The sequence below is a fragment of the Aptenodytes patagonicus genome, chromosome 7 (genome assembly GCF_965638725.1).
Source record: "Aptenodytes patagonicus chromosome 7, bAptPat1.pri.cur, whole genome shotgun sequence".
NCBI classification, from domain to species: domain Eukaryota; kingdom Metazoa; phylum Chordata; class Aves; order Sphenisciformes; family Spheniscidae; genus Aptenodytes; species Aptenodytes patagonicus.
The window spans coordinates 11,029,873-11,056,260 of NC_134955.1; the positions used below are offsets into that span (position 1 = coordinate 11,029,873).

Below are 26,388 nucleotides of genomic sequence, written 5' to 3' on the forward strand. Positions count from 1 at the left end.
TATCTGTTCCTGTAGCTGCAGAAGTCAGAGTTCAGGTTGGCACAGAGCAGTTGGCAGTGCCAGAGACACAAAATCCACGGCCACATTGTTGCAAGGTGTGCTTACACCAGCACTACGGATCCCCACGGAGGCACGGACCCACTGCACGATACTGTAGGTTACGTAGAAAAGTCATGTAAAACAAGAATCCCTGCCTCAGAATTTGCAGTCGGGGGTTCAGGCAAAACATGAGAGAGAAATAACTAGCTAAAACAGGAGAATTTAGTCTAGGCTGCAGTGGACAGATACACACTGCTGAATTAACCTTAAAGGTGCTCCTAGTGGTAAAACACGTTTGCCGGATGAACTAGCACTATATAGGGCAAGTTACAGAGCTAGCAAAGCTAGCAGGGGCATAAAGGAAGATAGAGAGTTGTGCCTTCCTAGAGCAATTCCCTTGCAGGAGTCAATGGAGGTGTACGTGATCATAACAGCAGAGTCAAAATGAAGGTATTTGTTGGAGATGTGGCTGAGAGATACTGGATTCAAAAGGGAGGTGGTGTGAGTGGGACAGACGTACCATCAACCTCCTGCAAGAGAAAGTGGAGAGCCAGGGGAGGCAGAGCACTGGGCAATCCGCACTGCAGGCCAAGAAGGCAAGGCCAGCAATAATGTTTTAGACAGACATTTTGGGTGAAGCTGGAGGTACAATCCATCATTTAATTTGAACGCTTTCAGGAGGCCTAAGTGTATTATTTAGTATTAGATAATTTAAGAATAATAGTAAACAATCAGTGGGGATAGCATTAGATATCAATATGAGTAGAACTTCAACCAATAAAAAACCCAATAGAGGCAAAGTGTTGACTTAGCTTTTAGATAGGCTAATCAGAACTTCAAAGACCAGAAGACTTCAGGGCTTTTCTCAAGTCACAAACACAGCTTAAGTACAAACTAACCAACAGGTATGTTGACCTTACTCAGATTAAGATTAGATGGCATGAATCATACCTGATTGTTTTACATAGATTGGGCTTATTTTGCTAGTGACTAAGGTAACAGAAGCAGGATTGTGCACTCAACCTGCACCCAGGAAAAGGTTTCATCTGCAGATATTCTGCAGCCTTGTCCGAATTCCTTGTCAGTGTTCTAGGAAATAACTTCTAAATTTATTTAAGAACATTTATTTTTGTTTTCATTTTATATCCCTGTAATCTCCGGTTTCATATCATTGTCACACAAATTTCCTGTGCCGTATCGTTAGTACGTTGTTCCTTATTTACTCATTGTACTGAGTGCACAACATACCAAGTGAAGCTCCTTCTATCTATTACTGTAAAAGCCTGTCTCTGGGGTGACTTCCCTGAACTCTCTGGTTCCCAGTGACTACCTAGGATAAACAGAAGAAAAGAGTCACTGCATTCAAGGTGCAAGACAAGGACCAGGGAATTGCTTTGCAGGGCTGTAAGGTTGTTTGTTTGAGGTGGTGTAAAAGGAGAAGTCTCTTCCTTTTATACCACCTGCACTGTTAGGTAGGAAGAGGCCCAAAAGTGTGACGTCCAGATGTGTCACTAGGACTGAGGCCAGAAGCTCATCCATTCCCAGCATCAGGCTGTATTTCACAGGAGATACAATCTGTATGAACCAATAAACCTCTGCAAAGCAGAGCAACACTTTGCTTTGTACTCCATGCCTGTGATGCTTTGCGAAGTCAACTCCACAATTACCAAATGTCTTCTTGCAAGATCTCAGAGCTTTCCCTCCCACTTTTTTGTAATCAAACCTTATTACCTTTATCACAGGGAAAACCCTGCTGCTGAGAAGCCTCAAGCAGAACTAAATGGGAAAGAGCAAGAGGAGTACTCTTTCCGGCTACCAGAGCTAAGCCACTTTTTGCCTTAGTCATCCTCAATTTGAGTGCTCATCTTTGGTCTTCCTGTTTCCCATCTTTCCTTTCCACACTAGATTTAACGTCTAAACAAAATACCCTTTGTGCTGCCTCCAGCAACATGCCAACTTCTCTTTAAATCTGTTTACAGGCTCACCATCCCTTCTGGCATCAAATCCTCACCTTCGCTTTCAAGCTTCCACATGCCATGACACCCGCCTGCTTTCCTTCTCTTGTTTCCCTTGACTTCTTTCACTCGGAGTCCCTGGTTTTCTTTTGTTGATTCTCCTTACAGTGCTTTCTCACCTGTACTTATTTGCCCAACACAAATTCATGTTCCTCTTTTACTCACGTTACAATCAAATTCCACCAAAACGTGGACTGTCACTGGACACTGATGCTAGGATGCACTGGCTTAGTGCTGAGCAAACTATCGAGGGTTAAATGATAATGAAGGGAGAAGACAACAGAAAGGATGGGAAGGGGGAAATGGTTAAATAAAGGGTGAGAGAGAGTATTGTAAGTAAGCAATAACCATGCAACATGAACAGAACCTGTGAGAAGTTGAACTTTCATAGTAGGAGGAGGTAGCGGATGATAAGGAGAGAGTGGATACTGATTCAGAAGTGGATACTTAATTTAAAAGAAAAGGACAAGAATACAAAACTTAATCTATTTTCATATTAATAAACTTGAAGTTACTAATAGGGTCAAGAAGATTGTCAGCAACCTTTGCCAGCTTTACACTGGAAAAATATGACTGTTCAGAACAGTTTCTCAACACTCCCCATAAAAATGGGAACAGCGTCCTTTTTTCTGAAGAAATGTCCTATTGGGGTAAAAGAAATTAAGGACAGTGAGCCGACAGTTTAGGATCTAATTCTCATGACTAATTACACAGCCATCTTCTGTTTTTCCTATACATATTTCTAGATGGGGGGCACTGGTGTGAAGTTTATTCCTAGAAGCGCATTCATCGTGACTCTCGCTACACCCAAACACTGCCCCTGGCACCTTCCCTCTGCCTCACTCACCCGATGAGAGAGAAAATCCACTGGCCTATTTTAAGGTCATGGCTCAAGAAGGCATTCTCACCATGTGTTTAATGTATAACTCAGAAGGATGTTAGCACTGTATGTTTTTTAATCTCTAAGTAAATACAACACAAAATTGTATTAAGAGACCATTATGTCGGAAGGCACAGTGAGGTTAGGAAATGTTGGATAGAAGTTGCCTGCACATCCCGACTGCTGAACTGCATCATGATACAGTCTTTAGCTACATGATTGCAAACTTGCCCTCTGAGCATCTATACAATACTACTTTATCTTCATTATTCAGTGTGGCCCAGTCCCTATTTCCTGCACACTACTCAAAACCTGTGCTGAACACAGAATTATTAATTTTATAAAGGTTTTCTTCATGGCGTTATCTTGATTCTTTATAAACAGCCATGAGTTTGATTTCTCAGTGACCACCTGAGGTGAAGGGATGGTATCACCCCCATATTACAGATGGGGAACTGAGGCAAGAGTGTTAAAGGTGTGCACTGCTTGTAGGAGATCAAGCAGAGAAGGCTGGCACTTGAATTTTCAAGTCATGAGAACAACACAGACCTTAATGATCCAAAGAAGATCTCTACTGGATTTAGATACATCTTTGACCATTCAGCATGCCTGAAAATCAGTTTCCACATTGAGAAAAGCAGAACATACAATACATCAATGACCGTATCACAAATCTCTGCTGCTTCCATGTCTAATCTAAAGGCTGAGGCTTGTCATTCTCTGTGGGAACTGAGAACAGGCAAGTGAGGTGACATTCATTTTGCCAGCAGGTTTCGCAAGTATAGTAGATTGGTGAGATGACGGTCCTCAGTTCAAGCCCAAGTTTTGCAAGGAAATGTATTTAGTGGTCACAGACCCTTAGCCTCCAAGCTCTATTCTTCTGCAGCCAGATTTCTTCAGCCCTTACGCTTGTCCTGTTCCCACCTCTCACATACCTGTTTCTGCTCTGTGCCTTCATCCCTGTTTCCCCCCAGGCTCCTTATCCCAAATGCTCCCTCTTTCCACTGCCTTCCTCTTTTTGACCCTACATTCTCACCTGCCTTTTCCAGGCTCCTGGTGCTTGCTGTGTTTCTGTTCCCAGTTCTCCGCTGCGTCCTGTTCCTGGCCTCTTTGCTCAGCCAGCCCTCAAATGCTTGGCCTACAGCTCCCATGCCCAGTTTTAAGCCCCATGAATTTCTCAGTGGATTTCTTCTGCAGTCCAGCACAGACCTCCACCCTCCTGCTCAGTGGTTTATCTCTTCTACACACAGATTTGAGAAAAGAGTCTCCCTCATTCCCAGTTTCCAGTTCCAAATCTGGTGCCACAGAAACTCTTGGCAAGATATGAAGTCTGGGATAGGTACAAGATGGAGAGTATTTCAGGTCACATAGATAAATTTAACTGAAAGCAATAAACACCAGGAAATCTGATCATAAACAGTGATTCCAGATCAACCTTTTCTGGTTTCAGCCTCAATCTGTCCACTCTGCAATTAAACCCTGAATATGCTCCTTTCATGGAGGTTTTAAAAGACAAATTTAAAATGTTTAGATAATAACTGTTGCAATGAAAAGGAGTATACCACAAAAACCACCTCAACAAATTAATGAGTAGAAAAAGCTTTAGTATAAGCATAAGGTCCAGTCTGGAGATTTGATGATCCTTTTTGATGAACCTTTAGCATCACTAACATGAGATTTTGTAAATACAATAAGAAAAATCTGATGTATCAATGAAATTTATCACAACTAGATCAATTTACAACATCTCAGCCTTCCCTTCAAATTCTTTTTTTCACTCTTGCTCACAACTGATATGAACAGATATAACTTTTGGAGCACAGTCCCATGGCTGACCAACAAAAAGGCAAGGGGAAAGCAAATGTGCTCTAGCAACCAAAAAATGTTTAAGAAAAACCCTGGAACCCTTCCAGGCTCACAGTCGTCCTGCTGCACACTTGGTTCAAATCCTGCTTGGTCCTCTCTGCAAAAGCGTGGACTGCTTGCAGGACTGATACTTGGAGTATTTGCATTTGGCAAGAGTTCAACATTTGAAATGCTAAAAAGCAGTCTCCATTTCTGCGCTTCCCCATTTTTTCTTGGACCACTAGATGGCAGTTCCCCATTTACAAACGAGGGCTCTCGTTACCTGTTTGCTCCTGCCCAGCAGCTGTGTCAAGCACAGTTGAGGCACGCATCTGCCTTTGCCTGTTGTCTGCAACACAGACTTCTTGTGGAGCTGTCAACAAGAGTGGCTCTGGGCCAGCGTCCTACCTGAAGGATATACAGCTTTGCATTTCTAAATGACGATGAAAGAAATCTCCACAAGCACCCCAAAGGGTGCTAAATACTAAACACAGGCCTTATTGACAAGAGAGGTTCTCCACGTCATGTCTTACTCACCCAGAATTTTACGAGGAAGAAAGCGTTTTGGGGCCCCTTCCCAAACAGTTCCTTTAGACCGCCCTTCTTTTCAGGAAATTTGTCATAAATCTGACGAATGTCCACCGATTCAAGCAACGGGTCACTGTAAGAATGGTTAGCGTGTCCAATGTGTACGAAGAGGTGTTTATTGTACTGCAAGAAAGAAACAGGAAAATCAGTGCGGTACAAAAAGAACAGAGGTTTATTAAGGCACGGGTCTGCATGTGCTGCTGCGGAGGGTAGCGCGCTTTGATGGATTAAATGACTCGCACATTACTCCTGGGACTATGATTTTCTGCAGTATGATTTCCATGAACAACTTAGTGATTGTGTCGTAGCCCCTTGTGAACAAGGGTCAACATCAAAAAACCTGTGTCCCTACTGCAAACCACAAAACACGGTCATCTTCAAGGGAGTAATTTACACTGAAAGACCCAGCGGCAGCACGGTGATAAAGAGCCCTTCGCAGAGCATAATAAGATGACTATGCTCACAAGGAAAGCCTGTTTCTGCCTCTTTAAACCATGCCTTTTACTGTCCCATGTCCTCAGAGCCTGAATTTCTGCTAGTGCCACGGAGCCCACACATATACACCTCCTGTTTGTCTATTAAAAAAACCCAAACCTCTATCTATAGCATATGCTAATGCCCCTTAACTAAAAGAGATAGAAGGGATTTTCTTTTAACTCCAGAATTACAATAATAAGAAGGCCAGTTACTTTGTGTTGCTGTTACTATGGAAGTGGTCCTCATTGCATGTCCTCCAGTATTTTGACCCATGTAATATTAAAGAGCCAAACTTTTACCACTTTCCTTGGGAGCTAGCTCTATAGATGACCATCTTTGCCAAAACACATTCAGCTTCAATTTCCTATTTCTTAACTTCACCCCATCGCACCTCATTATAATCACAGGAATCACCTCAGCAACCCCTTTCCTGCCTGGGGGAAATCCTTGGCCCAGTGAAGTCCACAGCAGCCCCCTACTGAGTCCAATATGGTCTTTTAGGGGCTGCCGTTTCTCCAAGATGAGAGCACCTTCCAGCACCTGAAATGAAAGCGGAAGGACGAACCCCAAAGACCCTCTGCTAGTCAATCAGCAGCTCACAGTGTCCTGTGAGCAGACTGAAGAAGCTCAAGAGTGGCAGGATTAAACATTGGGGGTTTTAACCATGCAGATCACAAAACATTTTGCTAACTCAATTAAAGGAAAGCTGATATGCAGTCAATGAATGCTAGAAAACCCTGTCATATTGAACAGATGCTGTATATAAGGGGCAATTCCCAAAAGCTGCGCAAAAATAAAATATTTAAAACCCCAAAGCAGACCTCATTTAAGCTATTTTGTTTACAATATACCTGCCGAATGAACAAATTGAAATGACAAATCTAAATTAATTGGACATCCACTCAGAGCCTTCCTTTGGTGTAAGCAGAGTCTTCCCTAACAGATGTCCAAAACTCTGGGGAAAAGGAAATGGACTGGCTAGATTTCTGCACTTAGGAAATTAAATTGAAATCTATTTAAAAATCATCTACCACAGTGAAATCTGAATTTAGAATCAGAGAACACTGATCTGTGTATGGGGCCAAAAATGAGATACGTTCCTTGCTTTTTACAGGGTTGTATTTCTTTTTTAATTTTGTGGAAGGAAAAAGGAAAGTGTAACACTTTATTAAGGTGTTTGCACAAGCAAGTCCAAGTCTGAGAGCACTGGTTCCATGGATTTTCCTTGCAGCCCTCTTTCAAAAGAATGTGATCCCAGCTTCTTCTGTGTGCAAGTGGAAAACTTGCCCAGCCTTTACTGAGTGCATGTGGAGCCCAAAAGGGACAGAGCTGATCCAAAGAAGCTGTTTCTACCTTGAAGAGGAAAACAGGCATGGCAGAGAAATAAATGGGTGGTGGGGAGCTGAATGCATGCATGCAGGAGTGAGCGTGCCCATGAACGTGTACCAGCTAGCCCTCACCTAGCGCTGGTCTAGCTTGCACGCTGATCATTTACGTACGATACAGGAAATCATCGTACTGGTTGGCAACCATGAGTGACTACCATAACAGTGTCTGCGGTCAGATTTAGCATGTTACTTTATGCAGTAGTGGCAAAAGTGGACTAAGGAGACATTTTAACATGACAAAACAAACAAAACAAAAAGTGCAAAATAATACGAGAAAGCACCATGGCTCCAACTTTTGGGTTTTTGACACTGTTGTCAAATATTTAGCTTGCAGTACTGTGAGAAAATAACTAAAAGTCATGCTGAACATTTCTTATGTATTTCGCTGCCTACTGAAAAACTTAGATCTCAGTAAAATGCATCAGCGCCCCATATACCTGGGAACTGCCAGGAACGCGAAAAAGGGAGTCCAGAAACCTGCTCCTGTTGCTTTCCTAAGCTATCGGGGTGAAGTGCAGGAGGACGGGACACAGGCTGTGTCATCGAACGTGGCTATTAACAGAAGCCTATCTGCGATCAGGCAAACCTCCATTTTTCCAGTAGAATGATGAGAATTCCCCGGTAGAGATAAGCACTTCAGCCTTCTCTAAAAAATTAAAACGAAACATTTCCCTTCCCCCAGCACCCCCGTAGCCTGCCCAGGGGTGCCCAGCAGTTGTGCTCTCCCTGGGGATGCGAGATGCCCCAAAGCATCTCTCTGCTCTCCCTCGTTCAGAGTAAAGGCTTGAAAAACCATCCCCACCATTAGTGACCAGGTTATTATTTATTTTGGGATTGTTTCCTCTCACTCTTCTCTGCTGAAGTTGTTCCAGGTTGTACAAATAACCACATTTTTGTAGGCACAGAACTGATGGCTCAGGTTCTCCTGCGCCCAGGAAAGTGTCCTCCCCAAAAAGGGGGGTCTCTCTCCCAGGCCCAAAGGTGGCTGTAGAGTGAAGGAGGAAGGGAGATCTGTATTTTACAGTTTGGCAACTGCAAATTCCCAAGACAATTCACACACTGTACCTTATTCTGCAAACAAGGAAAATATACAAATTGTTCTGTATCCAAACTTTAGTAAAAGCAAACGCATTTATAGGAACATGGACCATGAAGTCTTAATACTGTTTAAATATAAAAGCAAAGTTAAAGGCAGCTGTAAAGCTACCACAGTTGTCTGCAGAGCTCGCCAAAGTACCAGATGCTGCTGCAGCAAAATTTCCGAGCGGGTACAGTAGGACAGATGGTATGACATCACCTGACAACAGTCTTAGGACAGAAATGTTTATTTTGATATTGCAATGTGTGATTATTTTCTCCTTATGTTGCTGCAATTCCTATGCTAAGTACAATCATTACTTACCTAATTAGATATGGCATATTTCTATGAACTAACAAACAATAATATAATATTAGGAGCAGGGTAAATGGATACTAAAATGATCCCTATTGGTTTTATACAAACATACTCCATGACAGGAATTTATGCATGGATAAAAGCAAAGAAGCTAAGTTTTATACCTATATTTTTGAGCCCATTAGTGTCTGAAAAGCTTAAAAACATCCTCATTATATTGAGAATTCACTGTTCTTTTAGACTGAGTATTCCAGAGTCACTGAAGTACATTAGATGCTGAGGAATTTACTCATGGTACAGCATTTAAAGGATTTGCATCTGGCATTGGGGTAATAATGTGCTTTAGGTGCTGTAAACCATCATAGGTCAAATCCTGTATTTTCTGAGGATAAAAACTACAATAAAAATACAAAGAACATTTTTAGCTATGTCTTCAGCGTCCGCATTACACGACATGCCCTGGAGATGGCCGCCTCTTACTGAGCTCCTTTCCTTAAAAAAATTCTAACTATCCAAAGAATGCAGTAAAGCCATGAAATATGACTGTTGTCAAATAATACCACAAGAAAAATTATAATCCACTTAGGAATTTAAAAGAACCAAGACAAATTGCCAATGGCAGGGGATGCAAGCATTTAAGCTGGTGCAGAACAAAGACAAATCACCTACATTTGTTTTATCAGCCAGCATATATATTTGTAACAGCTCCTCACCAATTTTGCGCTTATATTCTAAGGCAACAGCCTTTCTGGTCCATGAAACACAGGTTTGCAAATTGCTACAGCTCGCTCTGCCGCATCCCTGTGCTTCCCCACACCTGTGGAGCTAACGCCAAGCCTTGACAAGCATGTAAAGGACCAAGTTTTTTATTAAATAGTGGTGGCCAAGACGCAGATGGCAGCGAAGCCAACCCTCTCACGCTCTTGGTGCAGGCGAGCTGGGCATGCAGAGCTGCTGGGGTACCCACTCCCTCGCTGCTCCCGTCCATCGGGGCTGTGTAGCCCTACATAACCATAATGAGCCGCACGCAAGGGGCGAGTGGCTCCCTGGGCCCTGCCGAGGCTGGTTGACATGGATGCCGGGCAAGGTGGAAGGCAGGTGGCCCGAGAGAGAGCAGCAGCTGCTTCTGCGGGGATGACCTTGCTTGTGGGCACAGCACCCTGACTGCAAGGGTGCTGCGCCTTCCCGCTGCACCCAGGGGCACAGCCATGATTTCACCCCCCTGAATTGCACTTGCACACCTGGGAGTCATTCCCACACTGGCACGGTCAGTGTAAGCTCCTCTGCAAACACCTCTGGCCCTGCAGAGGGACAGTGAACTGGTGGCTTGCTGGACCTCGCACACCAGTGGAACGGTTGAGCAGGACAGGGAGGTGGCAGCATCCTGCTGCCTTGTCTGCCCTGCATGGCCTAATAACAGCACCTTGCTAGCTGGGCTGCTTCATGAGATCTGTAGGTTCCTGTAGATTTCAAGCATAACAACCACGAGGATGAGGCCATCTGTATCATTACTTGCAGCAACAAATCCCTATGAGAAAATACCATGGAGAGAGGCTGGCAACTTGAATGGATCGTAGTCTTCTGTATCCAAAGAAACTCCACCACCCAAAGGAGAAGTACATTAAAAAGGCTCTGCTGCAGGTCTTCTCTCTCCCTGACACAGAGGGACAGCCTCTGGGCTCTCTTTAGACTGAATATATTCTGTACTGGAGGTCACAAGGACTACCGCCGCAGCTCAGAGGGACAGGTGAGTGGAAGGCAGATGGGACAGCCTGAGCTTTCGCTGAAATGAGAGAAAACAGCACTGCTCAAGTGCCTGGCACCGTGCAGTGACTCCCCCTGTACCCCCACAGACCAGTCCAACCCATCTTTTAAAAATGTACAGCTGCCTGTGCAGCAACTGTGCTTTTGGAGGAAAAAAGAACCAAGTGGGGTGGACTGATTAAAAAACAATCACTAGTATATCAGCAGTCTGCGTGCGGCTCTAACCTGTACCCTACCCAGCCTCAGCTCTGCTGTCTCGCTGTATCTTGTAAATCTGACACTCTTTAATTTCCTGCTGATATAAGAAAATCGCTTGGTCTGCCAACAATTTTTCTTATTTCTACTAAAACACTAGTAACTGAATAGTTCATTCCTGTTGCTGTTGTCCTCCACTGAAGCAGATTGGGAGTTATATTTATAACATTTTAATGCTATAACTGGAGTCTGTACCAACTCCTGTTATTAAGGTCTTTAACACTTTCATGTGAAATGTTAATCGAACTTTCTGTGCATGTATGCTACGATACAACTGCATGGTCAACCTAGTCTTTCAAGGACCTCCACCCATTCAGACTCCTGCCTGGATCTGCTCAGGGATTGAATCAGAAATGTGAAATAAAAGGAGATCTTTGGCTACTTTATGGTTGCAGAAATGGGGAGGTAGGTGACGAGCGAGGGCAGTTCCCAGCCCTGACACTGTAATGTTGCCCAGCACTTCCCAGCTATTGCCACAGGAGTCCCAGTGTGAAACTGGGACTTGCTGGTTTGGCAAGGTGCTCACACATTTTCATCAGCTTTCCTGCAACAGTGAAGATGCATCCTTCAGTTCTGGCCTGTCTGATTTGAGACCCTGCGGTCCCAATTCCAGAAGTGCTGAGTGCTCAGATGGGAAAATTATGCCTGAATATAGGAAGCTCTCAATAACTCTAAGTATTCTGCAAAATCAGGCTCATGACAAATCAAAGTGGACCCTCAAAATCAGTGGCCCATTCATTCTTTTGCACCTGAACTTCTTGGTTTGTCAAATGTGAGTAATAATGCTCCTTCATCTAAAAAAATGACTGTGCTAATACATCTGTGAAATGCAAATGGGGGGAATTATTAATTCCATTTGGAGGAGAGGTTAGACAGTGCACAGCGAGCAGGGCACAGGGCCACGCATTTCGACAAAAGAAGAAAACAAACAACTGAATAGTTGCTTATCAAAGAAGGGCCATCTCCATCTACGCTGAATGAAGCAGGAACAAATAAACATGTGAACATGTAATTAACTGCTGCATTGTAGAGCAGACGAGGACATTTCCCAACTTCTGAGAGTTTGACTTTGCAGCCCAGCTAAGTAATTTTGGGATGGGTGTAGTGGTGGGGGAAGCTGCAGTGGAACGAGATGGGAAAACACGGGGCAGAGGCACAGCCAGGCACGAAGGCCTTTGGGCGAGCGCCAGGGCGGATGCTTGGGGTTCAGCACACAGGCAGGGCGGGCAGCAGGGGGGAGATGCACAGCCATAGCCCACCGCACTGCTAATGCCAGCCCAACGCACGTGTCCCCCCACTCCTCCTCCCCGCGGGAACAGCACAGCGCTATGCAAGGCTGTGGGAGGCAGAGGGCCCCCCACTGTGATGACCCCCGTGATTTTACAGCTCTCCTGGGCTCATCGCAGGGGCTGTGCGCCCAGGCTCTGCTCCAGCTATCTTACAACCTCACTCACTCGCTCCTTCCCTCCTCCCCGATTTCATGTTTCCCTGCTCAGACCCGGTGCTCTGTGTAACTCAGGTAGCTACCCCTATCCTGGCTATTTTCAGCGCTCGGGCTTTGTGCGAGTGCGGGCTGGGACACGGGCAGGGCTGGGGCACCAGCCACGGCACAGGGCCCGGCAGAGGGAGCTACCATTGCTGCTGGCACCAGCGCTCCTCTTCAGTTATGCAAAACAGCACTTTTAATTTTGCTGGGAAATTTCCGGCAGCAGTGGTGAGTTTTGAGAAAAGGGAGAGACTGTGTGTGAAGGCAGCGGCGAGCAAGCACAGTCAGGGCCCTGGTGGTCTTTCCACCCATCCTCAGCGCTTAACGTGGGCCAACCTTGAGGATTAAATCATTCTCAGTCTCTCTACCCACTCCACCGTGTTTTCACCCCAGGACACTCCCTTGAAAAGCCCATGTCCTGACCCTACAACTGGGCCGGGGGAGGGTTCCCCGGGAACGTCACCAGCCGGGAGATCTGCTGTGACGCTGCAGTTTCAAGATTGGAGCCTGTGTCAATACTGGACCCCCTTAAAGTGGTTTCTTGGCACTTCTAACTACGGACACCCAAATATGAACATTTTACAGAGTATGACATTCGCTTCCCAAGGCCAGCACGTAGCTCTCCTGCACTGCAAAATAAATGACCCTTGCATTTAGTTAAACTTTGTCGGAATTTAGATTAAAACGACCTCAAACCCTGAGTGTGCCACTCCAAGATGTTCATCCAAATGTGGGTTTGCTTCCTTGCCCCTTCACATCACAAAGATGCCAAACCAAGGACTTCCTTACAACTGAAATGCTGAACTGCTTTTTATAGTGTTTACAGGGAATACGGAAAGGATAAACAATGCTTGTAACAATGGATATTGTTCAAAGACAGAGGGCTTCTTTTGAAAAGATCTCATTTATTTTTCATCACTTAGGTGGTTTGATTAACTTTGGTGAATTTTACTGCATTTGGCTAATGATGGCAGGCTGTTTTTATGGCCCTTGAGCAATTGCTTTCACTTTCTGGTTCTCAGGCACAATTCTCCCTGGGCTCACAAAGACTTTTTACAACAACAATAAAACCTGAATTAAAACATAAAGAATATTTTATTTCTTCATCACTTTTTAAAATACATTTTGAAATTTGGACCTAACACAATCTGACAGTTTGGATAGGTGGATTAATACTGAAAATGCCCATCAGCCGTGTTCTTTATAGCCCTATATAGATATTTTAGATGTAAAGCTGTCTGAAGTGCTCGCAGTCGAAATGAATGTGGCAGCAAGAGCGAGAAACCTCAAAGAGGAAGAGAAGAAAGGGCTTTTTTTGTTGGGTGGTGGCAGGATTTTTTTCCTGATTGGAAAGCAAGCTTGGGAAGAAAAAAAAAAAATATATATATATAAAAAAAATAATTGGCATTATTATCATTTCAGTGTTATAGTCTTTGAATTTTATAGCTACTTGTGTAACAGTCAATTGCTTAGATCCCTTCTAATCTGCTTGCATACTCAGTTTATATTTGTTAGGCAACATGGGATTACTTGGTTTAAGCATTTGTCCTGAACTTTCACAGAACCACTACAGTAAAAATGGAAAACCCCCATTAACTTGTCTTGAAAGCAACAGATGGGTACATAAACTTGTTAATCTGTTGAGAATATAGTTATATAGGATAGGCAATAATTAAAGGTATCTAAAACGCTGATGCTTGGACCTATGAGGGCAGCTTCTATGCACCATTTAGGAATTGTACTTGAGCACAAAATGCCACAAAAGGAAAATACAGCTTGACATTTGTAAACTGAATTCATTTTCATGTAAAAGGAGGAGTAATTTTACCCATCCTTAACTGCAGAATCAGTATTCCAAGATTTTGCAACTGTGCCATCTTATGTCTCCCAGACTATCTACTGCCATGCAGAGTTACAGTGAGGGTTGCTTATTGTTTCCTTTCTATAATTTTTTCTTTTGTAAATGGAACAATTTTGTGGCTATGCAAGGGAAAAAAGTCAACAGCCCTCCACAAGTGACGGGACCCTATGGAGCACATTTCCGACCCACCAGAATGCCCACTCTAAATTAACATAACTGCCTGACATCGAGGGGCTTTTGTACTTTTAAACACCAATTGCCATTGGAAGAACCCCAGAAATGTTTAAGGCCCCACTCCTACAATGAATTCCCTGTGGGTGGACCTTTGTGTCCATGCACAGCCCTATTGAAATCGCTGGGAGTCACCATGGGCAGACAGACCTAAATTTCTAATTGCTGTGCAGGAATATAGACTGCAAGGGGCCTCCCAGGATCATCGAGCCCTGGCCCCAGGTGCCATGTCAAATAAGGCTTTTTCAATAAACTTCCAGGTTACATTTTAAGGTGGAATTGGTCTATTCGGCCCCACTACTATGAGGTTTTCTGGCCTGGTTTTGGGTTGGGAGGAAGGGTTATCTTTTTTTTTTTAAATAAAATGTTGGAAACCCATTTGATCAAAATAATACTTTATGTCATTTTCTGTAAAAAGTCAGAAGTGTAATGAACATACAGCTATCTTTTTTTGGAAGATATGCGAGAACTCTTATATGGCTCTCACGTAGCAGCGTATACACGTTTGTTTCTGAGGTCAGCAAAGGCACAAAGGCATACAGGAGATGCTGCAACCACAGCACATGCCCACACGACTTCATACGCACATTGTGCAAAACACACATCTTACCTGGCTTGCTGATTTTGTTATTTAAAAAGTAATAAAACCCCATCCTTTCTATGCTGCGCAAACCGTATCTGCAACAAAATGTTGCACCAACACGAAGAAAGATGTACAAAACCACAGGCCGAATTCATATTTTCTGCAACAGCGATAAGTGAGGCTGGGGGTTGGCTCTTATCTCCAAGGAGGACTTTTGGTGCTTGCTGGAAAAGTCTGTGCACTGGGGACAGGGAAGGCTGGCAGGAGGCAGGGCCCCTCAGAGCCATCCCTGCAGACAGGCGTGCACCAGCGCCTTTGCCCAGTGCCTCTCCAGCAAGTGCCCTTATGCATTTGCCCTGGGAACTGGTCACACTGCCTTGGGATTTTTTCTATGCCCAGATATGATCCAAATAATCAAATTTACTTAATTTGATCTAAACAATGCTTCCTCTTCTCCTCACTCCCCTTTCCCAGGCAGTGGCAGTGACACGCTGCCCACAGGGGCTCATCTCTCGGCTCCCCATGGCACCCGCTCAGCCAGTCCAGGCCATCCCCATGCAGCCCTCGCACAGCGCTGCCCCACTGCACTTGCAGCGTGGGTGTAAAGAATGAGCTAAATTGGGATTAATGCATGACTGGGAATTGACTTTTCTTTGTGTCTCAGTTACAGCACGCGAGTAACTGGTTTTTTAAAAACAAGTCTGGGTAGTTTGATGCTCTTTCTTCTCTAGTAAACTTCCTGCATAAATGCTTAAGGTAGGTTAAGAGGTAAGTTTCTCAGCAGTATGCTTGCAAGCTGGGACAAGCTCCGGTGGGCCTTGCTGCACCCTCAGGAATTCCAAATAATATTAGTTTACTCCAAAAAAGGCTTTAGAGTATTTACGGGGCCGTCCTGGGTAACCATGTTTCTATTCAGGCCTCCACTCTTTCTCTGCAATGCAAGTGGATGCGTTGCATTCCCTAGAGCCTGCACCTGCCTGAAAAACGAGAGCCCCAACACGTCCCCAAGCCGCTGGCCCACACACTGTGCATAAGTACAGCCAGCTCTGAGCCGCGCCACCGCAGTGGAGCGGGACCCGCGGCTCCTTCCCCTGCCAAAGCAGCATCTTCTCCTCATTTTCGGTCTGTCAGTCATGTTGCAAATACATTCACGTCACCCAGCTGGTTTCATGTCACAGACACCAGCGGCGTGACCGGCAACCACATGTTATCTGTTAAGAGTGTACTTGGTTTGAGGGAGATTTTTCTTAGAGGGAAAGACATAAAAGTTACTTAGTTGCTGAACTCTCGTTCACTCTCTTTTACATAAAGCCACACAGATACACAGAGGCTCTACGCCATATAAGCCCATGGGTTTTGCAAATAGTTTTGCATTATAAGAACCTATGGAAAAAGGATTATTAGGTGGTATACCGACAAAACAGTAAATCAAAATACACTGAAATGCCATTTCATTCACATACAGCACAGTAACACTGAGCATTACATGGCCACGTCCTGTTTTCCCGATAACCTCGAGGCACACACATAACATCCTGGTGTGCAGTAATCTGGATATGGCAGAGCCCATAAATCAGCAGGACACGTTACATGGGGTCAGCGAGCCAAGGACTCCAAAAGCTGCGTATCGATAAGGCTGCCTGATGAGAAAACCTGGATGTTGTGTTTCTGCATCGGAAATACAAACCACCATCTGGATGTACTCGGGGCTGGGGATGGAGAAGGTGTTCCAGCTGCGGATTAGTCTGGAGGACACCAAGATGAAGCTTTAGCCCACCAGAGCCAGGACTGCCAGGAAAGCGTGGGAGTCAGGGCCACGGGAAGGCAGAGGGATCCCAGGGAAACCCTTCAGTATCTAACAGTCAGGTAAGTGCTGAGACAACTGTACCTGCTACCAAACATTTCCTCCCTCAAAGGTAATTCAACCTGGCAAAACGTGACATTTAGCAAACCAACACACTGCCACATATTTAGTGTATGAATAGCTGAGATATGGTATATTTTCATTGGGATGTTTCTCCACCAGGAGCATTCCTCTGTTGTAAGGTTTCTGGGCTATGTCTCCACTCTCCATTATGCAGGGTAAACACTCCCTGGATAACACCCCTGGCTGGAGCCCATAAATGCTATGGTTTCCAGTGTTGAATTATAAAGAGCAAGTGATAGCTTCTCTCTGCTCCAAGCTATTGTATTTTACCAAGAATCTGAACAATAATGGCCCGTCTATATCACCCATTCATGACAGTATTTGCTTTTCAGAAATTATCTCAGTAAAAATTCTCAGGTTCAAGCTGAAAGAAGCTCTTTTGATTTATTTGCGATGCAGTAGAAACAGTGCTAGGCTACTAACAAATGTTCATGGTAAATATATGATGATTAGTATCAAGGTTCAAGGCTAACTGGAGTAAATGAAGCATTGCAGCCAACTTCATAAACTACCCTTGCAGGTATAGTATGCAGACTAAAAATCAAAACAAAACCAAAACCTTCCTAAAAAAAAATCCAGAAAAAATCCAAACCTTGGATTGGACCCTAAGACACAATTAAAGATCAAGGAAGACTGAATGATTGGACATTTAGATAGGTAACCTCAATTAAAAAAAAAAAGTGATACAGTAAAATGGCACATGCTTGGGAGGCTGGAAGCAAAAGGGACAATCTTGATACTCGGAGGCTATCCCAAATGTCAGATATTTAAAATAATATGCATAGTTTCTATGCAAGTCCTTAATTTTGTTTCTGTTAGGAAATAGATTAGGCTTTAAGTTAAAGTTTAAGTACTGAATTATTGCCAAAAACACGATGCACTTTGGTACAACTGCTAAACTAGGTCAACAGTGAGACAGGTGCCATACCGAACCGCACCTGCTTTCAGAGAGGCCTCTCACTTCTGCAAATGGGGAAAAAGAGGGCAAGAAAGGAAAATACAGTACTACAGTGAAACGAATATTACACTGACCAGTAGCGAATGCAGAAACACCAGGTGTATTCCATCAGGCTTAACCCTGAAAAGCATCCTCAGAGGGCGGGGAACAACAGAGAAAAGCTGAAGATTAGTGGACACGAGGGCAACACTTACTGATTCGGGATCCCTCTGCTGTTCAAGGAAAGCCGAAAACTCCACCAGCCTGAGCTTGGTCGTACCAATCGACCGGCCCTGCCATGCAGGGACCGAGGGAGCTGGAGCTGACGTAGGCTCAAATCCTAAAATAAAGGGAACCATTTTCATGAAGAAGTTGATAATTCCTCAGTTTATATTTTCTGAATTAAATATAATTGGGAATTATGCATGTAGCCCTTGGATGTTTATATTAATTTCAGCAAATAATGAATTCAGAATGAGTTAAAATTGGAAAAACACAGAAAAATATATAGAAAAAGGTTCCCAACCCAGCAAGCTAATAATGGTGCAAATGAAGGATCTACTTCTTTGTTTCCTTGGGGCTGTAACTCACTGTAGATTTTTTTTTTAAATTATATACTAGATTATAGAGATTTATAGAGACTTCATGTAGACTTACAGTTGACCCTTCCTCGGAAACTGGCAGCAAGACTCACAGGAGATATTACTGCCTTGGGAGTCAAGAGGACTGGCCTCCATTTCTGGCTCCTAATGTGCCACATGTTACAAGTAAATCACCTCTCTTTTTGCCTATTTCTTCTGCCACTCTCAATTCCCCTCTCCTGTTTAAAGTATAAGATTTCCAAGGCAGGGACTGTCTCTTACTATGTATTTACACATTGGGTCTTTGACTTCTTTTGGAGCTTTTAGGCAGCATTATATTACAGATAATAATAAATAATTACTGTAGAGAGCTGAATCATACCCTAAAAAGAAAAAGGTTTTAAATTGATAATAAAGGGGGAATGACATGATCTAGAGAGAGAAGGGATGTTAACCACCATCTCTAATTCACCTCAAGAGAAAGAATAAATGCTATCTCTTGCTCCTCATCGTGGAAAATTAGATGAGAAGGAAACAAAACAGTAAAGGAAGAAGGGAAAGGCAGCAGCTTGAAGGAAAAACTGATCTTGGGAGAGACGCAGGCACAAGGAAGGCAGGGAAGAGGCACCAAAGGTTAGAAAACAAAGATAATCCTGACCTAGGTTGAGAACCAGGGAGAGGTCACAGGTAGCGTGTGTCCACATCCCGTAATGGGAGTATGGTACCTGACTCCAACCCTCAAATTTAGGCAATGAAGGTGTGAGGCTTGTATGAAATAGAGAATTACAAACGTGACTGGTTAGACATGAGCAGGAATTCTAATGAAGCAAAAACTCATGAATGAGTTTTGACTGATTTAGAAATACTAATAATCCTATTCTGAGAGAAAACTGAAGAATAAAAGAAGACGATTCAAAATGTCTGCCTTAGAAAATAATGTTATAAATTAGGAATATCAAGAAAAAGGAAATAATCAGGGATGCAGAAAGATAGCCTTAGTTTTAAGCATTAAATAGCAGCAAGTTAGAAAATCATAAAAAACTGGGTACGAGTCAGAAAACTGCAGTTCAAACAGAGTCAGAAGCATGGTGTCACTTGGCAAGGGAGACGTAAAGTTAGTTATCATCTGCAAAGAAATAATGATCCTTCCTGAAATTAGCCATGAAACCAACTTGGGAAAAGGAGTAGGGAAGTAGCCATGGGAAGGGCTTGATCAATTTGAGCAATGGAAGTCAGAGTAAACATTAGGTACTTATCAAAGTGGTACCAGGCAGAGCAGGACCTTCAGGAGGGGAAGAGTTATCAACAACCAGATACACAGAGATGTTTTATACTTAAGGCTAAACGTATATGGTTTTGGAAGAGTTTTTAGCCTCAGTTTAAAATAAATTAAGGCATATTCTTGTTACAGATGGAAGCGAGATTTAGCTATTAAAAAAGAAACATGCATCCTATTACTCACTTTTTACAAAGCGTTTTCCTACAACATGGAATGCTGACTGGAGATCACATATCACAACTCCTTGCATATGTATTAGTGCTTCCTACCTAAAATGTAAAAAAAACCCCAAAAAACCCCAAGCCCAATGATTTTCCCTGATATATAATCAAGTAATAGGACATTGGGACTGGTGTTTGGTTTGGCTACAGGGAACGTTAGATATGGAGTAGTGGCTCTGTCCATCTCAGGAATTACTACATCACATTCAGTACTCAATTCAAGCCTTTTTAAAGGAGAGTATAAATGGAAGAATTACCTGAAATGGGAGCTGTGACTGATGGCTGTATAGGATAGGCCTGCTGAACGAATGGCTTTACGCTGGAATAGAGAGTTACACAAAAATCATACACCATGTCATCCACAGCAAATTCCATTAGAGTCACATAGTATAACAAAATACATGGTTAATAACCTTTACCCACAAACATATCTCTTCCTTGCATAGCATATTTAACAGACAGACAGTAAAGAGGTAATAGAGAGAGAGGGGGATGAGAATGACACCCAACATCTTAAAGCGAGGAGCTCATCTGCGCTCAGTCACCCAGCAGGAAACCTGACCTACCCGTCGTAAGTGTCGCAGCAGACATGGATGGTGATTGCTTTGATTCCCAGTAAATCCAGAGGACACTGGACTACAGGGGCACAGAGACTCCCATGGACCTCAAGAGAATAAGGTGGGGAGAAGCTGAAAAATAAGGCTGGGAAACACTGCTCCAGAGACCACCGCAGGGCTGAAAACGTCGCACCTGACAGAGGAGCAAAGGCTTCCTTCTCCATATGGTGCTGTTGCTACCATGGTGCCGAAGGGCAGTAAACCCACTGACCACTAATGGGCCTCAATGCAGTCATCTCCTGCCCTGCAGGAAAATACGTCACCCCTGCCTCCAGTATCGCTCATATATTTAAAAGACGATGGAAGTATTTGTGTTGGAAACTTATTCACAGGCAAAACCTTACCAGCTGCTTCCCTGGCATTATCATTGCATCTCACCATGCAATGGGAGAAAAAGGAGTGTGCCCATTAGGTATTCAGCTTCAGCTTTGAGGTCTGCGATCCCTTATAACTTTTTGAATGTGAGTTCACATCACTGTAAAGGCTCTTCCTTTCGCTACAACTATCTTTTCCTGCTTTTTAGAAAAATTTGCAAGTTCTTGCCTCATTGATATCCTCTGGCAGCAAAGTGCACAAGCCAGCCCCACACTGCATGTAGAAGCATATTTTAGTTTTCAGACTTACTCTTGTGAGGATCCAGGCTGCCCCGTTTGAATCATGCCCGGCCAAAACTGAAAGAGGAAAAACAAACAAACAGACCCACAATTGTTTTCTTTGTTGAAAGATTTTGGATATTTCTGAACAAGCATGATTCCTTTTGCAAACACAAGTGAAAGCATTAATCCATTCATTCAGCCTTAGTTTTCTACTGATCATTGTTAGAGAATACAGGGATTTTTTGGGACTCGGCTAACAACTTACCCCAGGTGCCCCAGGAAATGTAGGACGGGGAATTCCTGGCAGGCCCAGCTTGTTGTGAATAGCAGTAGCTGAGACTATCTGAGCTGATGACATTGCTGCCATGTGCTGGAGTGCTTTGTCCTTTGCTGTCTGATCCTTTAATATGACAATTACATGGAGTCTTAAAACATTTGGCACAACAAATGATGTTAAATAACTGCAGCTACAAGCACATAACTAAAAACTTAAAAAGCCACACAGAAAATGCAAAAATAGCAAACCATGCAAGAAAAAAAAAAAAAATACAGCACGGAGGCTAACACTCAAACTACCTCAAGGCAAAACCTCCTCTCAGACATGCATGGTAGACCTGAATTCTCACAGCCTGCTCTGCCAACACGCGGGAAGCTCTGGGAGAGCAAACTACTGCCCACTTGTTTATCTGGGCAAATTCTGCTGATTTTAAATCAGGCTGAACTAAACACGGTCTGCTGCTAAGGCTCTGCCTGCAGGACAGGGAGCACTGAGATTTGAGCTCTATCATTTAGATCTAAGAGAAGTTTGCCTTTCATATTACACTGTAAAATGAGAACACAGAACTGCGACTGACTCACAAACAATGACAGATTTTTCTTCATGCTTACAGGTTTAGAAATATTTGGGATTCTGTTTTATGACAAGTATTTTAAGTTAGATAACAAAAATGTAAATAACATTTTAAACTTCCAATTGTGGTATTTTACTGATTTACAGTGTTCCCAAAGAAAACAATCAGCCATAAAATTTCTGCTGTTTTCAAGCATACAGGAACAAATTTAGGAAAAGATGGGTTGTTATCAATTATTTGTATTAGAGCAGCACTTGGAGTCCTAGTCACTGCCAATCACATATGATCACAGAATAGAAAAGGAAAGCCTCTTAATGCAACAGAGTTAACTAAGTGGATATCTTAGGTCAGGTAAAATAAGTAAACAACAGACTGTTACTATCTGGTAAAGTGGGGTTCCTCATCCAGAAGTACTGTATTAATAAGTGCTAATATTTAGGTTCGTGACTTAGAATGAAGGAACACAAGCAGTATTAAGCAAGGGTTTTTTTGGTTTTTTTTCTGGTTTTATTTTACAAGCAAAGTAGCAAGCATGCTGGCAAGAGATGCATGCTCTTATATATGATATATGACTTTGCACATATGCTCCCTCTAAAGCTTGTATGTAGTAGTACTATAGGTGAGCAGTTTCTTCGTTTGAATAGCTTCTTTAGAAACAGCACAGGCTGAAAGTACAGGAAAAGCTAGCCAAAAATTCTGCCAAGCACAGCTAAGGTACATAATACTTGGTTTAGTTAAAATACTTACCATGCTTGTTACCTGGATACAACAACAAACAGTTTATTAAAATGCTTGTGTAGAATAGCAGATTCTTAGCAAAATATGAACAAAATAGTAAGAGACAAAGGAAGAGCAGTTTGCTCAGCATTAAATATCAGGTTTAAACAAATGCATTATTTTCACCTAGGGACTGATTCATTAAAAGGAAAAAAAAAAAGGATAAAAAACTAACAACAAAACACTGGGGGGAAATAACCCCTGCCTCTCTGTGTGAAAGCTGCAGATACTGAATGAAGGGGATTGTTGCTGAGCTTGTTTCCCTGAGTGGTACAAGGAGCCCCGGCGGGTGCCTCTGTGGCATGAAGCCCAGGAGAGCGGCAGGTGGAGCAGGGGAGTAGCTGCTCTAGCAGCGTCCCCCCTCTGCATCTGGCAGGATGTGAGCCTGAAGTGCAATCCACTGCAGTGCTGCCAGCAGCGGCATTAACACCTGCAGACTCACCTGCACTGCCGCCCGCACAGCAGCACTGGACACTGCTTTCTGACCTGTCCAAGCCTCAGGACCACCTTGCCGCAGCTGACAGTGCATCTACAGAACAGCTTCTGGAGACAGGGGGACATGCTATCCATCAGTGCGTGAAAAAAACATGGCCGTTTCTCCAACTTGTAGCTTTCCCATATAACCATGACCAATTCACTGGGTAAGAGCTGGAAGTCAGCTCTGGCTCTGATGGCTATTGGCACTCACCTCTGCCTGCCCCAGGGTAGGAGGGTGTGCACAAGAGGTTTGTGCGTGGCATATTTTACTGGCTGCCTTTGGATGTCTGCAGACCACTGGGCTAAAAAATGCTTTGGTGGGTTGTCAAGAGGTGGCAGTATCCTGAGATTCATGCAGCTCTCCAGAAAGCTGACCCCTCTTGCCTCCTGCACAGTAAGAAGGACCCTCCATCATGAAAACATGAAAATGAGGAGATATCCTTAAGCAATATGGAGATGCTAGCCCCACCAGACTTTTCTGTTCCTTTTCCCCACTGTTTTTGTTAGGTGAGCTGGCTTGGAGATGCCAAACCATGCAAGTGTCACCCACAGTCATCTGAATCATAACAAAAACAAACATACAGGGGATTGATATCCTTTGTGTGAAATGCATCATTCAAGAGACATACGTGCCTCTGGGTCGTAGTAACCTCCAAAATTACGTGAGCGCTGCTTTTGTGACTACCTTGTTATTCTCCAGAACTTGCTGCGGCACTACAGCCTCCTCTCCTGCACTGCCTCCTGGCTGCAACCAGCCATGCCAGTGCCACCACATGAAGGTGTAGCCAGTGCCTGTGCTCCTGCCAAGTTCCCAAACTCATACTGTTTTGCTGCTATAATGGCCTTACTATTAGTGGATCTAAACTAAAGGAGAATTTAAAAGTAAAAGCTTTGTTAGGGATATAAAAGTCCGTATCTGAGAGTTGCATGAGCCCAGGGCAAATTATATATCTATGACATAGTTCATCTCACCTCACTTTAGCCATCTAAAGTCTCCAGTCTAAGGCAGACAGCTAACCTCCTGCTATTGTATTTCTTCCTTACCAGGCATCAAAACCAACTGGAGTGCATTACTTTCTGTAATGTTATCACTGTCCAAGGACTAGAATAGGAGCCTGGACACCCAACTTCTACATGGCAACAGTTACGGCAGGTAAATCCCACCATAACAGATGAACTAAAGCAAAATTTTCGAAAATTTACACTTCCTTCAAGATCTTCCGTTCACAGAAGGAGGAACACTTAGACTGTCCTGTGGAGCTCTTAGCCGCCACTAGCAGTGAGTCTGATGATCCTTAATTTTAGGAACAGTGACAGGGATTTTTGGAAGGAAAAAACATCTTTTCTTTCATGACATGAGAAGGGATGTGCCTTCCTTCTTGCCAATTGCTGCTTTTCACCCCAGTGTTCTACGTTTTGTGGTGGCCATTCATCTCATCCTCTTTGACTTATTACATTTTCAGGAGGAAGGAGAAAAAGCAAAAATATATAGCATGACAGCTCAGAAATACAGCCCTTGCAATAGGGCTAGTTTTGTGGAGTTTCAATGACTCCTACAAAGTTTCCCAATGGTGACAAATCTGCCAGCTCCACTGGACATCAACTGACTCAGGCCAACACACATCAACGGGAAGTTTCACCTTTTGTAGGCTTAGGAACCTCTGCATAGTTGGAAGATCAGTTTTCTGAAAGTAACTGTAACTTCACATTCAAACGTTAAAGAAATCAAATTCAAAATCAAATACAAATACATAAGAGGTCCTGACTTCCATTGGCAAAAAAGCACCTTCCGCTCCAGGAACTTTTTGGAGAGCTGCAAGGTGGTGGCTTGTGCTTGTATAATCAGGCAGACTTCATAGTCTTCAAAAACAAATGGGCAAACCACATTTTAAAGCTGTTTATTTAAATTGAAGTATTAGCTTGTCTGCCACTTAAAAAAAAATGTTGGGTTTTTTTTACACCGTAATGGAGAGCGCTCGTAACCAGGAGGGAATGAGTCTTTCTACCTATCGCTGCAACGTGGCCGCTTCTGGGATGAAACTTGGTAACTGATTAATAACACACAATGGTATTACATCACAGTTTAGGCAGCAAGAGAAGTAATATATCCAATTAAAACAGCAGGGGTAATTTAAACAGGCAGATTACAGTAATTACCCAGGTTGGAGTTTGGCCAGGACAAATGGGTTAACACCCCTACTCTAAACAGGAACGTTGTGAGATTTTTAATGACCACAAATAGTTAAGACTTTGATTTCCTATCTTGTCCAAGACAGAAAAGGTTTGGTTTTGCTCTCACTTGTGCTGCTGTGTAAAGCTGGAATAAATCCTTTTGGGTCAATGAGGTTTACGCTGATACGTAAAATAAAAGTTTGGCCCAGCGTGCTGCAGAGTCCCGTGCTGAGGTTCGGCAGAAGCTTGGGGGGACAGTATCTCCTACTGAATCATTAAATCCTGCTGGAGCTTAAGGTATTCCTTGGATAGGTCCCATCTGGCCCTGACCTGGCTTGACCCTACTTAATTTATGAGCTCTGATGGGATTGCTGCTGCCCAGGAATGACACTGTAGTAAGTAACAGACTGCACTCTTAGGCTGCTGCCTTCCCCTCCCCTTATAAAAGTCTTCTGTGCTGTGGTACGTAATTAGTAATGAATGTTACCGAGGTGGATTTAGAGTACAATCAGTGGAAATCTGGAGTAGTTCCACTAAACCCCTGAAATGTCATCACTGTAATGGAGATCAGGATCTGCCTCATGGCTGTTTCTGGCTGCAGTTGCAAACACTTTGTTTTTGGAAGGCGTAAGCGCTAAGAATCTAATGCAAGGAGACTATATAACTTTTAATGAATCAGGCCCTTGAGGTTTACTCTTCACCCATTAGTTTTGGAATGCAAAATACATAGTTAAATTAGATAATAATAATCCCCCAGTATCATCCTATTATAAATCTTAATATCTATAAAAGGCCCACATGAAACAAGAATTCTACATGACAAGCACAAAAGGATTTGTGCTTGACTTTCTTTTAATCCAACATAAACAGAAGAATAATTCAATCAATCAGTTCAAATGAGTTCTACAGCAAAAAATAAAAACTGTTATCCTAGAATGATAAATGGGGCTTTGAATACCATGTTATCTACGACTTTGGGAAAAAAAATCTGAGACAGTATGAGGAAAAGTAAGCACAACAGAACACAGTATTAATTCAAGAAGCCCTAAAACCTGTACCAATATTTAAAATACAAAACTTTTCTTGTAAGGAGAAAAAAAAAAAGACATAAGAGAAGAAACAACAATTTGCTCACAAAATGTATA

General features: G+C 43.2%; 1 protein-coding gene across 7 annotated transcripts in view; it reads right to left on the bottom strand.

Moving 5' to 3' along the window:
• Positions 1–26,388, bottom strand: part of TEAD1 (TEA domain transcription factor 1) — a 162,415-nt gene that overhangs the window by 14,683 nt on the left and 121,344 nt on the right. For 4 of the 7 annotated variants that reach the window (XM_076343957.1, XM_076343952.1, XM_076343951.1 and 1 more), the window contains 5 exons: positions 21,232–21,366; positions 20,995–21,041; positions 20,011–20,072; positions 17,888–18,012; positions 5,317–5,490 (listed from right to left, as the gene is read on the bottom strand). In XM_076343957.1, coding sequence (XP_076200072.1) covers positions 5,317–5,490; positions 17,888–18,012; positions 20,011–20,072; positions 20,995–21,041; positions 21,232–21,366 — 543 coding nt within the window. Of the gene's footprint in view, positions 1–5,316; positions 5,491–17,887; positions 18,013–20,010; positions 20,073–20,994; positions 21,042–21,231; positions 21,367–22,564; positions 22,577–26,388 lie in introns of all 7 variants that reach the window. The other 3 variants (XM_076343956.1, XM_076343955.1, XM_076343953.1) reach the window with 1 other exon arrangement.